Source organism: Necator americanus, chromosome V, assembly GCF_031761385.1.
Source record: "Necator americanus strain Aroian chromosome V, whole genome shotgun sequence".
In the NCBI taxonomy this organism is placed as follows: domain Eukaryota; kingdom Metazoa; phylum Nematoda; class Chromadorea; order Rhabditida; family Ancylostomatidae; genus Necator; species Necator americanus.
Window position 1 is genome coordinate 10,201,561 of NC_087375.1, and position 16,488 is coordinate 10,218,048.

The following is a 16,488-nucleotide window of genomic DNA, read 5'->3' on the forward strand; positions in this document are numbered from 1 at the left end:
TTTAAGAGAAGCATATGGAACACAAATGAATTTATGAGTCTAAAATATGGTTGGCAGAGAGGATTATGGCGTTTATGTATTTATTTTATTTATTCGTTTTATTTCTTTACTGTTTTGTTTTATTCTACATCATTTTGTTTCATTGGATGCTAGGAGTAACGTTTGAGCATACTAAACACTTCTTTTATAAGGATACTGGGGAAAAATAGCGTGATCCCATAGGAATTACATTTGTTAGTAGTATAGGATAAAAAAATAAGCTCTGGAGAAAAGATCATAGAAAGGGATTGTCCTGGAATTCCCGCTAACCAACTATGCTTCGCCCTAACATGGTGAAAGCGAACAGCGACAACAGAAACGTGGGAAAAATGTGGGAGAAAATCTCCAGAGTGCAGCTTCTGAGGCTTGGATTACACGCACACACCCAGAAACTCTTGATGCTTATGACATCCAATACCTCACTCTAGATAACATTTGCTCGATTATTCCCCCGTCGTTGCTAAAATTCTCAAATTGCTATATTTTTAAAAATTTTTGCATATATAGCTGTCGTTTCTTTTGCTTTCTGGATGAATCTTTTTGGATCTGGAAACCATAAATTAAAGGATTACCTCGAAGCACACTTGAGTAAACCCCACAACTGTAAGGATTTGAATTATGTATAGGAGAAACAGATATGGAAAAAGGATCCTTCAATCAAAATGACCGCTTCTATGGTAAAATTAAGGACAACTTTGATATCCAATAGGATCATACCATCATACCAGTATATGTGGAGTTGAGCAACACAAGGTCATTAACGATTTCTGGATGAAAATCAAAGCAACCAATAATGACTTAAATCTATGGAAAGGGATTTTTTTGAAAGATTGGATGGAGATATCATTTCGAACATATTGCTAAGTCCATTTTAGCGAAATCGTGCGCAATAGATATGTTTATAACATTATATATATATAAAATTATATCAAGAGAATTACTAAATCGTCCCTTGCTTACTGTTCGCGTGACTTATCCTTGCTTATTCTCATTCTATTCTTTTCTCCTTGATCGATTTTCTATAGTTTATTTCTATTCATTCCTTACCTCTTACTCTGGGCACGCCTTTGAGCGTAGTAAAAAAATAAATTAATTAAATAAATGAGCAAAACATTATAAGTTTTCGTCGAAAACCATTCACCTCCTTGTTGTTTCAATTGATCACCTAGGATTTAAGCTGTATCAAAAAAAAATTAAACTTAACGAAAATTAAAAATTAGAAATTAAATGCGTTAAACGATAAAAAAAAGATAGGTAAATTATATATGATAGGTATATTTGCTGTGAAGAGTTACTGGAAATAGGGGACAACTTCGTTTAGTGCAAAGTTAAGCCTCGATATGCACATAACATCGCTCCTAGTCTGCACGCGATAAAACGAACTGAGAGAAGATTTGATGATAAAAGTCCCAGATGTCCGCACCACATGAGGATTAAGTTCCATTAAATACATCTGTCGATTGGAGGCAAAGAAAATTTGTACGGATTTTTTGGTTCTGATAATTGGGAACCAAAAAATCCGTACAAACTCTGATAAATGCTTTACAAAATACCGCTATCATTTCATTGTAACTCGTTCCTCTTTATTATCATTGCTTGAGGCGAGTTTCTATCTGATTAAAACGCTTGCATTTTCCCTTGCATCAGCTTAACTCTGTCTAATTTTACACAATTTTTAAAAGAATAAACAGATTCCTTGAAAGTTAAAAGTGTTTAAGTGAGGATGGCAAATCCGTCAGAGGGTAAAGGGGCAACTTCAAAATCTTTTAGAGTTTTCTGCGCAATTTTCAGGATAACGAAAGTTGCAAAGATATTCTTCAACCGAGTTTAAGGGTTTTCGAACCCCTACAAGAGTGAGGATGGCAAAAACATTCTTCTTTGACGATTTTATAAAACTTTTTGTTTTGATGTGATACTGAAGACATAAATTGTGGTTGAAGAATCTAGAAAAATTTTGCAATTTCACTAAAATGAGACAAGTATTTGAAGAAAGTTCAAGGAAATTAGAACCTAGTTTAAATCGCTGCACCAATGCAGCGGCTAGGACCTTGCAGCATAATGTGCTCGCATTAGAGAGAATTCTAATGAATTTCTTAGATTTTACTGCAGCTGGCAGAGAATTCTCGAAGACCACAGAGCGCATAAGGATCAGGGAATGTTGTGAGGATTTTAAGAGAAATTTCCACAGGAAACAAAGAGTAAGGCTTTTCAAATGAAGTGTGAAAATTTTTAGAAGAAGTAAAAATGAGCAAATTAAAAGATATCTCGTATATGTCTTAAATGAAGAGGATGTAGTGCTTGCGTGGGAAAAGAAAACGGAAAAGGGACGAATCCCTGTTGAAATATTCATGAAGGCACACAATCATCAGAATTATCTAATCAAAGAAAAAACACTAAAACTAGAGAAAATTTCCATTCACATCAAGAGAAATTTTGAAAAAAAACGAGGAGGAAAAAAAAAGAAAAAAAGGAGAGATTTGAAATGAAATTTTATTCTATAGTCTTCTCCTTCCTTCTCTCTCACTTTCAGTGATACATTTCGAGGAAGGATGAGTATTGGGAAGCTTCTGCAAGATATCTTTTCCTATTTCAATTTATTATTCTATGAACATACTAATTTTTTTTCACGATCTAGAAGAGCAGACAAGAAATTCAGAAAGAGAATGTATTCCAATTATTGCAATTGACCTGCGTGCCCAGACCAAATGAATGAATGAATGATCAGTGATCGCGTAGGAGTTCGTAAACAAGTCGAAGATGAAGTTCATGTGAAAAATAATAGCGATAAATGTTATTTTTCATGGAAATGGTGGTCTCATGGAATGAACTCACATAAATAATCGAGAACAAATCGTTCATGTGGATCAGGAAAACGTCTCGAAAGCGCTGGAATGTCGAACACTTGCGTCGGACGGGGCCGCTGTCGATTAAACGTTGATCATACCACCACATGATTGATGCTTTTCCACACCTCAATCAACCGACTTCACCTCGGTTTGCACGGATTTGTTTTTTGAGGAGCAAAGAGGACAAATCCAAGCGTGGAATTACCACGGATCCGTCCTCTTTGCGATTGATTTGCCTCCACCCACTGTCCTGTAAGGTCTTGCTGAGATTTTGCTACAAATTGTGAGAGAATTGAGAATATCGCCGTACTTATCGACCGCATGCGATCTTCTTTGAGATCAATCACATGTCGTCCTGAAAGGACAGAAATTTGTCTCTAAAGTTTATCTTCTTTTCTCTCGACGTTTTTCGGATGTATTTTCCAACTGAAGCTTCCACTGCAAGAACGTTGCACAAGTGAAATATTGCATTGAGATATCAAGATAGCCGACGAAAAAAAATTCACATCAATCAACATTGGCTAAAATCATGAAGAACGTGAACTGATGGTTTAGATAGAGTTTGCGGTAGGTAGGGAATCCAGAATATACTGATGATGAGATAAGAGATCCATTTAGAGCGGAGAGAAGGAGAAGTAAGTTTGCAGAGGAGTGCAGAGAATCAGCGGAGGGAAGTTCACTAATTTTTTTCGTAGTACTAGGATAAAATAAAGGATAAAGGACAAAGTGTGTGGCGTTAATCAATCCGCTTGGGATGCGCCCCAACGTTCACTTCAATTCAGAATCGTTTGAGGTAGCTGGTGTGGGACGTGTAACTAGCCCATACAATGACTTGGCTAACCAATGGGTCAAGTCAGTGTTTTATCCTCCCCCACAAGTCTGGCACCAATTTATCGACCCCGGAGGGATGAAAGGCTTGATGGGCACTAGGGCGGATTCGAACCTCCGATCGATCGTTCAAGCAGCGGAACCTCTAATTGAGTGCGCTACACCCGCTCCACTAGAATAAAATGATAACAAAAAAGAAAAATCAACCCACAGACTCTTTAACGAACTTTTTTTATCTGTTTCCGTTCGGGATCAGCAGAAATTTGAGATATACTTTACCTGATTCAATAGCTGTGGCAAATAATGAGTAAAAAGTCCAGAATTTCGGAAGATGTTTGGCTTTTCCTTTCTTCTTTCATTTTTTCCTTCTTCCTTTTTTAACTTACATTCATTTTCAATGTCATGTCTCACTCATTTATAACACACATCAGAAGGTGTCGCAATTTTTTTTTTCTGTATAAGACTTACCGATCTACTCGGTTTGTGCAGGCGCTAGTATTCGAATTATTGTGGATTTCATTGAAAAAAAAGAAGGTAGAAAAACTGCATCGTAGACATGTATGTGTACATTGGGTAGAGGTCATCCGTCAATCAATTCAAACGCGTCGCGGTCACCCGGTCAAACATAAGTCTCTAGTGCTCACTAATAGTCCTTATCTGGACGCAGAAATTCTGCTTCAGCTAGCAAAATCTGGCATCTGTGCGGAACTGAATTAAATTAACTTCCGACGTTAAATTCATTGAAACGGATGAATGCAATACGTCTTTCACGGGACGAAGTCATAAGGAAAGAATGTGTACCAAACACAAAGGGAACCAGTTGCGTCAGAAGCGTTACGTTAGGTTAGGTGAACACGTTTGGCCCCGACTGTGTGCTGACTAGTGTTTTGTCATGCTTGTGTTGTCTGTTTTAAAGGCATCACTCCACGAATCTGAGGTGGTACGGATTTCAGGCGGAGTATTCGTATACGGGATGGGAGACTATGGAGAGGTGGGTGATTCCGTCCATTTCTTGCTAATTGGCGTACAAAACGGTTCGGAAGATGCTGCGACGCACAAGGCAGGCGCGCTCCAGTCGAACTCCTTTTAGAAAATAGTGCGCCAGACCGCCTGAAGCCGCATCTTCCGGGCCGTTTTTTTTACGGCAATTAGGAAGGAATGGACGGAATCACCCCCTCTCCATAGTCTACCATCCCGTATACGAATACTCCACCTGAAATCTGCACCACCTCGGATTCGTGGGATGATGCTTTTAACCGAGTCTTGATCGTAGCCTGAGAAACCACCATGATGGTCCCGTGGAAGAAACCGAAACGATTTTGCGTTGAAAAGTATTTGATAATAAGATGAATTACGTACAAAACCAGGATTATCTTTACAGCTAACAGAGGACGTGTGTAGGACAGCCGGTAAGAGGTTTGGCTGCGATTCCGCAGTCGGTTGTTCGAAACCGCTCCTGAGCTAATCACTTTTATCATCCCTTCAGGATCTACAAATTTCTATCATACTCGTCTGGGAGGATAAAGGCGCTAACGCGGAACAGCGTCTGGATTTCGAAGTTCATTTCATAGGCTGCACGTATCTTTACAAACCCCAAACGATTCTGAATTGAAGCTAAAACTCCATCCGCATTCATGGAAATTTTGATCAATTGATTACTTCCCTCCTTTAAAGGCAGCATACCACGAATCTGAGGTGGTGCGGATTTCAGGTGGAGTATCCGTATACGGGGTCGTAGATTATGGACACGGGGGTAGTTCCGCTAATCTCTCCCTGCATCACTGCAAACAGCCGCCTCCAGAATGCCGTTTTGTACGACGCCATCTAAAGCAACGCTCCACCCCTTGAGCGATGAGCGGGACCACCCCCGCCTCCATAATCTACGACCCCGTATACGGATACTCCACCTGAAATCCGCACCACCTCAGATTCGTGGTATGCTGCTAACGTTTTGGCGCCGTTACAGTTTTATAAAAGCCTCAAGAATCGAAAGAAATAATGGTGGACAGTCTCAAATTCCTCACATTGAACAAGTTACCATTTCATCAGCGGCGAGCGAATCTTGACGGAGGGATCCAGAACGCAATGCTTATCTTAATTACCGTACTGCGTTTGGCAGCGAATCACAGATTGTAAGTATTGCTTCGCTAATGTACTCAAGAAATACCCTATGGCATAACAAATCGGAATTCATAGAGGTCCCGTGCAGAATATCAGGAAACGAATTCGCACACCTACAGACTTACTAATGAACATGAATGCGTAGTTAAATTAAATATTTGCATATTTGCGTCCGTTCTTGCCTTATTTCTGTACATAACTCCATATATAACTTTTTATTCGTAACTTGACAAAATTCACAAAAAAGAAACATTAAATCACAAAACAGTAAAGATCTCCTGAAATGTTTATTGCAAAAAATGCACAACCAGTAAAATACACGTCATTCACAATTAAAAGCACCATTTCTCATGTGAAGCATTTTTTTTTTGGGAAAAAAGAAGAGGATAAAAAAGAGGCTAGGCTGAAAAATCGTTGCACAGATCTCTCCGAAAAAAAAACAGTGCACGTGAAATTGAAATTGAGAAGCAGAGAAATATGCTACTGTATAAATAAAAATAATAGGTTGATTAGAGAGTGTGCTTGACGACCAACAGAACCAGTCAGGGAACAGAGAGGAAATGTGGTAGAATTAAAAGAATACTTAATTATTGCGACCGTGTCTTATTCCAAGGGAAAGCTTTCAATGTCGAAAATTTTGATTCATTGAGAAATTAAGTGAAATTATGCTATGAATACAATTGCAGTCAACTTTTAAGCCACTAAATATGGTGCACGTAAACATATCACAAGCGTCGTTACAATTATAAGCGTTGAGAAGGAGAGAAGTCCAAGCCGATCAACGACAATGGCAGCGAAACGCCATTCCAGCGCTACATGACCGTCTTCCACAGTGTCATCGGAACGTTCACGGATCATCTTTAAAAGATCAGTAATCGTTCAATAATCAGTGATACATTTGCCAGGGTCAACGCTAATAGGTTACCACAGCGTATGGAGATGGTCCGAAACCGCCCCGGAGTCAACCAGCCTCCAAGGAGTCATCCCTCTGTGGTAGGTAAATTGGTGGAAAACTAATCTTGTTGGATCAAAACGCTGGCTGGTTACATTGGATAGCCCTTCACAATAATTGTTTTGGCCAGACACGCGTTTATAAATCTCCAACGATTGTGAATAGAAAACTAAATACGTCTTTGCATCCAGGAGGCTCGGTGTAACGCAGTCAATAAGAGGTTCCGCTATGACTCGACATCGGTTAGCCCACACTAATCACTGTACAGGTAAGCTACATGTTTGTGAACCTCGAACTATTCTTAATTGAAGTGAACGTGTGGCGGATCCCTAGTGGATTGATTAACGCCAGACACTTTATCCTTAATCCTTTATTTCTGTAACTGGCTGAACTTATAGATTTGTTCCTTCGCAAAGTTCTTCGTAAATCTGGATCAAAGAATGTAATTGAATCGTGATTTTCGACAGTGAGAAAAACATGTGCTTGGATGAGCCTGTTTTAAAGAACAATCTTTATCCCAGAGGAATGATCAGCTTCGATCAACAATATATTCTTCTTGAAGACCACTTCTGGTTACGCTTACTCCTAGCTGAGTTTGCTTACTCTAAATAAACTGCGCGCTTTTAAAGGCATCACCCCACGAATCTGAGGTGGTGCAAATTTCAGGTGGAGTATTCGTATACGGGATGGGAGACTATGGAGAGTGGGGTGATTCCGTCCATTTCTTCCTAATTGCCGTAAAAAACGGTCCGGAAGGTGCGGCGCCGCACAAGGCTGGCGCGCTCCAGTCGAACTCCCTGTAGAAAATAGTGCGCCAGTACGCCTGAAGCCGTATCTTCCGGACCGTTTTTTACGGCAATTAGGAAGAAATGGACGGAATCACCCCCGTCTCCATAATCTACGATCCCGTATACGAATACTCCACCTGAAATCTGCACCACCTCAGATTCGTGGGGTGATGCCTTTAACGGTTTCTTTCTCTTCACTGCATTCGAGATTTGGCAGTTTGGATCCTCTCTTCTCAGTTTACGTTTCTAATTAATTTGGTTTTTTTTTTCGAAAGAAAAGTAAGTGCATAAAATGCTCGAAAAATAAAATGTTCTTTTCCTAGTTACGAGATTCTCTGCACTTCACAACAACTGGGTGTTCATACGATTTCATATTATCTTTCTCTGATTCATCTGCTGCTATTTTTATAATTTTTATTCTAGATATCTTTTGAAAACTATGTTATACTTTATGATTTAGTAAACGTTAATGGATCAACATAGTTTTCAGCAAAGCAGCGCGATGCGTTTACGCTTCGCAGCGTGCGGTCGCGCGCGTATTTGCCAACTTGCAATATCGATTGGATGAGGATACGCCTTGCTGTTTGGAAACATCCTTCTGTCCCACATTTCTCGGTTATTTTGGTTGATTATCACACAGTACTCCTCCTCTTTGCGAATTCAGCTTACCTTAACATGATCATGAATCTTCTGAAGCACTCGTAGACGTTCCACCAGTCGCTTATCGTCGGCAACTTTAGCGTTTACCTTAAAGAATTTTCTTTTTCTGTTGGAAATATAGGGATGGATGGAAAGTGATCATAATTTAGATAATAAATTGGAAAAATTATAAATATCTTGATATTTTTAATGCACAGTTATACCATAGATAAGATCTGGGACCAAGCTTGGAAGTACCGGAACAAAAATGGGAGAAATCGCCTACAAATCAAGAATCAGAGGCATCAGGAGTTGTTGAAGTGAAAGTAAAGTAAATCGAAGCGGATTACTGTGAAATTCACTCGAGAAGGATACTTTTCTATGCTTTATTTAGTCAATCCTATAACCGTAATGGGTTGTTTCAGGGGTAAACTAATGCCTTGGATGATCTTAGCGCCTCTTTTTCCAGAATTTTTCGCGTATCTCTTGTTTATGTTGTGATACAAATATTGAATAGATCCTGAACATAACGTAAAAAAAATCAACATCAAATATTCCCTTGATTGCCATCTTTAGCAAGCCAATAACTGTGATTTGGTATAGATTAGCAACCTGAAAAAGAAAATTGTCGAAATTTTCCTTGATCGCCATGCCAGCAGGTGTGGACGTTGTTTCTTCTTCCTGAAACAAAAGTGGGATCTCTTGGAGGTTAGCGCAGCGCAGTTGTCGTAACTCACATAGTCAAACGCTGTTTTTGTTCCTCGTCTTCTCGTTTTTCTATTAGCCCAGCTGTCTTTGATAGTTGATAAATTGTTCGCTCGCTCGGGGAACTGCATTCGAAGCAGCCATGGCGCCCACTCCAGGAGGATATATCTCATCTGAAAAAAATCGATTAGCGATGGGGAACATCGCAAAAATTAGGCGAACAGCACGGTTTGAAAGAAAAAAACTACAATGATCTTAACATCCTATTAATTACAATAACATTAACGACAGCATGGTCGTTTGGAATATTGTGGATCACCCATTTCGGCAATGAGGTTCTGTTTTACCCATGGGAATGAGACTTCAAAATATTTCGACAGGTAGTGAGGGAGTTTTTTAAAATCATTAACTCTCTACCTCATGTTATTGTAATATAGTGACGTAAATGCGTCAAAAATATACTTATTGGCTCTTGTAACTTTATTGTAACTACTTTGTTAATAACAAACCTAATAACTTGAATAACTTAGTGAATGTTATTTGTTAATACTAAAATTGATTAGAATCGATTACTTCATTTCTTATATCTCTTTCAAGCATGCCAATCCTTCTCGAAGTTAAGGCAAAAAACTTTTAAAAATGTGTAGATAAAATTGTTGCATAATAGCAAGTTATTTAAATTTGAATTGTATTAATTATTTTAAATTTAAGTTTGTCAGCTATTTATTTAATTTATTTGTTAAAAGACTACACATATCAGTTTGGACTTCTATTGAAGGAGTACATAGTGGGCAGCGAATTTGTTCAACCGGGTGAACGCGACGCGTCTTCCACTGCACAGCGGCTTTTCTTTGTTCGCTGCGAAAATCTAAGATTTAAGATTCACCGCGCTCATTCTCATTTGGTTCAACGCATTCACTACCGACTATATCAAACTTTTATTTTATTACAATATTTGGTTTTATTGCAGTGTTTTCATTTTTTCCTTTAAATTTTAAGCGCTCACCCAAAAAGACATTCTATGCGTATGATGATGGCTTCGAAAATGATAACTCTGCACAAATACCGTAAACGAAGTGGCCAACGTTGAAATTACCATGCAACTTTGAAAGAAAACACCTGAAATAATTTACTTTCAGTTGTTTTGAGAGAATGGCTTGATATTCAAAATGACAAAAAAAACTATGCTTACCGAGTAAAGGAACAGCTTCGGATGTATGAGGAGTCATCTCGTTCATGATGGTGAGAAAAATGCAAATAGCCAATGTGACGGAGATTTGTAGACCGACTTTTTCGCATGTTTCTGGACATAGGGTGAAGCCTAGCACAACAAGAATCATGGTGAGCATACAGGGCATGATTAGGTTGAACGCATAGTACCTAAAAAGCAATGCAGTAGATTTTTATTATTTGAAACGTAAAAAGATGCAAAAAATTCAATTTATTGGGAAAAAAATTTGCAAGACCATTTTCTCCTTACGTCCCTTATAAAAACCCTTGTGAGCGGTAGTTGTGGTACGTGGTGGTCAGCTACCTTTGCCAGACTAAGGAAATGAGGTAAGCGCTATCCGATGTGTTGCTGTTTGAGTTTACTTGCCGTTTGGATGCTTTCTATAGGATTAGGAGGCGCTTGAGAGGATAAGTAACTGATGGCGTTCATTTTCCCAGGCTCTTTCGGAGGCGATAACGCCGAAACGTTAGGTTTTAGTTAATAAAGAAAATAGCAACCTTGGCTACCTTGCCTACAGGTCAAATCAATCAATAAAAAATTTTCTTTTGGTTCTAATTTTAAACAGGAGTGCTAGCTCGAAATGACATGTGCCGGAAACGTCGTTTAATGAAAGTTGCTCAGGCTTCCTAATCAATAGCCATCTTGGATTGTACTGTACGTCAATCCGGTTGTGATTATTGCCTCGTAGAGCTTAAAGCAGTGGAAGAAAAAGAATTTCATTAAAAGCCTAAAAAGCAATATATTTGGTAGTTCTCATAAATTTTATGGTGGGAATGAGACACGAGATTTGGAGATTTTTTCCTCACGACACGCCGCCAGCGCACCGCACCGAATGCATTAGTTTGGTCACTCGCTTACTCCATCAATGAATTTTAAAATCTGCCTCCAAAACTCGCGCAGAGCAGTTGTGAGCGCTCGAGCGGTGCTTAGATTTCCGCTAAGAGAGCTGAAAGGATCTTAACTCAGATTCGCAAGAAATACTCATGGGATTACTCAAATATAGCGTTTTGGGAGAACCTCATTCAATGATTTCTCATCTTTTTTAGCAAGAGAATGATCCCTAAACTCTCCAGGCACACGAACGATCAAAAAATGCTAACATTGCTAAATTAGAGTTTAGACGAGTTTTCGTCGTGATTTCTGTCCTTACTTGTTTTTGTTTACGACATACTTATGGGTGTTTTCAAGCAGATAATTAAATAAGTATTCGGGAAAATAATCACGTTTATTAAAATCAGCTATATAATCGCACTAGCGCAAGCGGTGAGGGGTTCGGTCGTAATTGTAAGGTTTTTCGTTGGCTCGCACCCGCCCTAGACACAATCAAGCTTTTAACCTTCCGAGTTCGACCTCAGACTTGTCTGAGAGGATGAAAAACAATAAAGGACAAAAGGATCAAGTGTCTGGCGTTAATCAATCCGCTTGGGATGCGCCCCCACGTTCACTTCAATTCAGAATCGTTTGAGGTTCACGAACGTGTAACTGGCCCATAAAATGACTTGCGGTGGCTAGCCGATGGGTCAAGTCAGTGCTTTTATCCTCCCAGACAAGTCTGGTACCAATTTATCGACCCCGTAGGGATGAAAGGCTTGGTGAGCACTAGGGCGGATTCGAACTTCCGATCGATCGTGCAGACAGCGGAACCTCCAACCGCTACACTACCCCCGCCCTGAAAAACATTGTCTTGATACAAATTAGCTAGCTCCTACAAGTCATTGTATGGGGATTACGCACTGCACCAAACGATTCTGAATTAAAGTGAACGCGTTAGCGCATCCCATGTGGATTGATTAACATCACACACTTTACCCTTTACTTTGAATTCTCAAGAAATCCCGACGAAGTTTCTATTGCTACAGAATATGAAATTTATCTGTTCAGTGAAACTTTGAGTTGGAATTCTCCACAATCCCATAGCCCTTACCATACTTACAGGGTTCGACGTCGAAGATGAAGTGTAAATTTGATATCTTCAAACGCTTCCGGGCAACATTCGTAGTATTTAGCCGTTACGTTTCCTTCAGAGTCTAAATAGAAATGAGAAAAAAAGTAGGATGTTCAAAAGAATGAATGTAATGAAGCACACACGTGGTTCCTACTGTAACTTCTCCAGTTAGGAACTTTCTCACCAACTTGCATTGGAGTCTTTGCTCAGAGTACAAGGATGTGAATAACAGGTGTAAGTTTTCAAAAACCTGCATAAAAAATAGAAAGGTCAAGAGAGCTAGGAAAATTTTTTTTGAGCTCATCGCCAATCCACGGATCCACTGGATCCTTGTGTACATAGATTTTGATGGATTACAATCACCAGTATATGATTTTTGCATGATACCGTTACCGTATTTATCACGTAAATGTTCTCTTCCAGCACTCGCCCATGCCTTACGTACAGTAGTTTTGTATTTTGCTTATTTACACGGAAAGCGAGTTCAAAATACCAATTCCCCGAATTAGTACCCATTTATCGATTTTTCTACAGGTCTCCTCATTTTGGGCTTTGAATTGTGCGGGAACTTGCGCATAAGGCAGACTGTAACCCGCATACAACACCGCTACTAACTTGTGTCCCAAAATCCGTCGCAAACCGTCGGAGTGCTTGGGAGTGGGCGAAATTAAATTTTGAAAATACCATTCGAAAGGGACTTTGGGACACAAGTTAGTAATGGTGTTGTACTGTATTCCAAAAGTGTTTATTTACGTTGAAAACAGATGCGATAGTCGAAACATAAAATATTAGTCCTTTAAGGAGACTTTGAGAAAAGTACTACAATAATCAGAATAGATATTAAAGTAAAGTAGGAAATTACTTCGGTTCCTAATTGCAGAAAACGAAAAACGCGCGCGGCTTTTAATTTGCTGAAGTCTTAATGGAAGAGTTTTCTTTTCGAAAGAAGTCTAAAAAAAAGACTATCACGAACGATGAATCAGGATGAATTAGTTACAATTAAACTTACGCAAAATTATCCACTCTCCGTTCTCCAAGTATTCAGAGAAATCCAGTTCACCAACTTGTAGCTCGATTTTATCCTTACTAGATGACCACGAGCCGAACTGCAAAAAAAAAACTTCAGTACTAAACGGATTTTTAGTTCCAGTTACATTTCCTCAAAAATTTCATCTGTCTCAGCTAATATATGTATACTGCGAAGAAAATTCAGAATTCATTGAAAGGGGAAAAAATTCAGAAACTCACCTTAAAGAAACAGATCTGTTCGTCAAACGGGAACCAGTAAATGTCCAACTTGCAGGAGATTTTAAAAATTCCAGGCGGAACCCAGTTAATGAGACCATTATGATAATTAAGGAGATTTACTTTGTATGTTGAGTCAAAAGCCGGATCAACACTGAAATTATTGTTTTGGAGATGCAGTTTTGGAGATGAAATTTTCTTTTTGAAAAATAAGGAAATGTCTACATAGCGTAGACAGTCACTGACAGTTTATCCGGGTGATCGCTGTGAGGATTTGCAGACGTTAGAGGATAAAGACACAGAAATAGAAATAAATAATTGCATCCTTTTTCTGTCTTTCCACTTTGTATTTACTGTGTTTGTTTTGAATCTGTTCTTACCATGTCCTTCTTGAAACCCTTCTGAGCGTTATAAAAAATTTAAAAAAATAAATGAATTAATATTAATTTTAAGCACGGAAACTACAAATAATTTTAGCCAACTAAACTAGTAATAATTATCGTTTGTTCACATACGTATTCTATCATTTTTTAAAAAATTTTCTTACTATTTTTTTGTCATTTATTTCAACCTTATTTTCTAATTTATCATTTGCACTGACCCTCGAGCTACGTTTGTGCTGCTTATCTTTTGTGGAGCATTTTCTGTGTACTTTACGGTAGACATCGTGTTTTTTTCATTTTTTTAAACAAGAAAAATACCTATTATAAAGAAGGATATCTGGTTGCCATATAGTTCCAGCTGGATGTCTTAAATCGGTTACATTACCGTAAGCGTTTGGCAACCATCGCAAGTTCTCATCGATCCAAGCAAACTTAAGCCATGCGCTCACTTCTAGTTGTTCTTCTTTTTCATTCTGAAAATAATCCTTCTTTCTTGAAACAACGTACATAGTTCAGGTCTTCGAATAAGTTTTGTTGATTCAACGACTATTTATTGGTTACTGAAAAAATTATTACTGGTAATTAAAACCGTTTCGACTTTGCATGGGAAATGTTGGACATCTTGCACTGACAGTTCATAATAAAATTAAAATGTGAAAAAATACAAAAGAAAAACGCCACATGATTCGTGTTGTGCAATTATTGACCATTGTGACCATTTCTTTTTTTTCCTACTCTCCCTCCCTTCCTGATTTATCTGAGGAAATGCGATCATTTTTTTGCGATTATTTTCGTCTTCCTCTACGAGAGAATGCAACAGTATAATAATAGCAAACAAGTGCAACACTCAATCAAGGAAATTGTCTCATTCCAGAATTTAACGTTTTTATTTCCTAGAATGACAAATTGTACGTCGGATCTACCTACCAAATTAATAATTTGTTGCATTGCAAGGCCAAGAGTGACGATAACTGGTTTACTGCTGTCCAGCACCGGACGTTCTTCACGTACATAACCAACGAGAAGATCATTCATCAGCCGTTGCTCGGATGGTGAGCAGGTGACCGCAGGGAGTAGGAGAATGGATAATAGCATCGTTACTCGAAGAAACGCTAGAAGCAAACCATCGATAACTGTTTTAAAAACTCAAAATTAATCATTATTTTCATCATAAAATTATCATTTTAATCAATAATAAAACTAAAATAAATAAATTTAAAATTTTGAAAAAAATGATAGAATATGTTTTATGATTAAAATGATGATTTGAGGTTAATATCAATAAATATGATTAAAATCAGTAATATGTACTATGTAACAATAGTAATGCTTTAGAATGAATCTCACTACTTATATCCATCTTTTTTCTCTTTTCTAAGGCAAATCCTTCAACAAAAAAGAGAAGATTGGTTGGAAATTACTGGAAAATTATTCGCTTCTCAACACAAAAAGCTAGTAGAAATATGTTCGACATGTTGTCCTCCATAAAAGAGACTGCGCCAAGTTCAACTAACAATAAATTATGTTCCGATATTTTTTTCAATTCACTTTGACTCAAGCAAAAAGTGTTTGTTTTTTTCAGTGCACCATTAGTATTAGTTTTTCAGTGCACCATTAGTCTAAATAGCTAAATGATTATTCTAAGAAGCAATTGCTAAGATCTATTCCGGTGAAATGTGAATAAAATCATCAACAGGACCTAAAATTGTTTTGGATAGACGGCGAGATGGCCAGCAAATTGGTGATCCTCTAGGGATTTTGACAGACAGCAGCATTCGACCACATGGTGAGCTGCATGAGATGTGGATTGTGGGCAAAAACTCTGAATTGCAATCTTAATATCAAATACATATGTGTATTGCATTACTATCCACAAGAATATTTCAATTAGAAACTAAAGGGAATGTGGAAAAGCAATTTTACTCTAATATAATAACAATAATATCTAATATAGAAGAAGAAAACATTCCTTGAAAATTTGAAAAAGAGACAAAATCCTTCAATAGAGTTCCTGATCACTGATAACTTACTAAGAGAGCTGAAGGATAATCTGTACGCTTAAAACTTTAGAGATGATTCCACGCTGATTTCAAAGCATTAGGTATTGACTGGAAGTTAGCGCAAAACCATATTCCAGGACTTCGTTCGATAAAGAACGCAGTCATTCTTGAGAAGTAGGGATTTTTCTACCGTATAATCCTCGACGGAGAGCTCAGCGCTGCTCATTTAACTACCACGCTATTTATTTTCTTGAAATCGTTATGTGAATCTTGGGTTAAAAAGTAAGGAAAAGCAAACGAAAAATTTTCTGGGGATATATTTAAGATCATGTTATGTGTGCTAAAGAAAGGAGCTAACTTGTACTTTGAAAAAGAAAACAAAAAAGAAAGAAAAAAATAAGACTATGAAGCAAAATAAAACACGAAGGAGAGATTTTGAATTAAAATCATCATAACCGCGTTGGTGAAAGGTTACAGACTTTTACGTGGCTTAAAAAAGTAGAGGTTATCGGGTGAGGAAAATTTATCCTCTCTTCAATTCCGAAAAGAAAAATAAGAAGGCTATCTTTCTTTGAAGCATCCAGGTCCTTTATATTCAGCTCTCGTTCTAGATTTTTTTCTGCTTTCGCTAACATTGAGAATTTAACGTTGTAAACCGAGTGTTTTAGTGGAACTCCGAGTATCGATCAGCTCAGTTGATGCGAGTTTGATGAGCTAGGATTATCCTGAGTTACTTTGAGGTTATGAGTTTTGAGAGTATTAACCC

At 38.0% G+C, this 16,488-nt stretch overlaps 1 protein-coding gene across 1 annotated transcript; it reads right to left on the minus strand.

Annotated features, from left to right (window-relative positions):
* Nucleotides 1–6,527: 6,527 nt before the first annotated feature.
* Nucleotides 6,528–15,497, minus strand: RB195_013476 (uncharacterized protein; the record flags this gene model as incomplete). Its single annotated transcript, XM_064203305.1, has 12 exons — nt 6,528–6,692; nt 8,244–8,321; nt 8,826–8,894; nt 8,951–9,091; nt 9,925–10,037; nt 10,111–10,298; nt 12,083–12,176; nt 13,104–13,200; nt 13,343–13,493; nt 14,041–14,195; nt 14,650–14,834; nt 15,422–15,497. The coding sequence occupies 12 exons, from the start codon at nt 15,495–15,497 to the stop codon at nt 6,528–6,530; spliced, it is 1,512 nt and encodes a 503-aa protein (XP_064059186.1).
* Between the last annotated feature and the right edge of the window lie 991 nt (nt 15,498–16,488).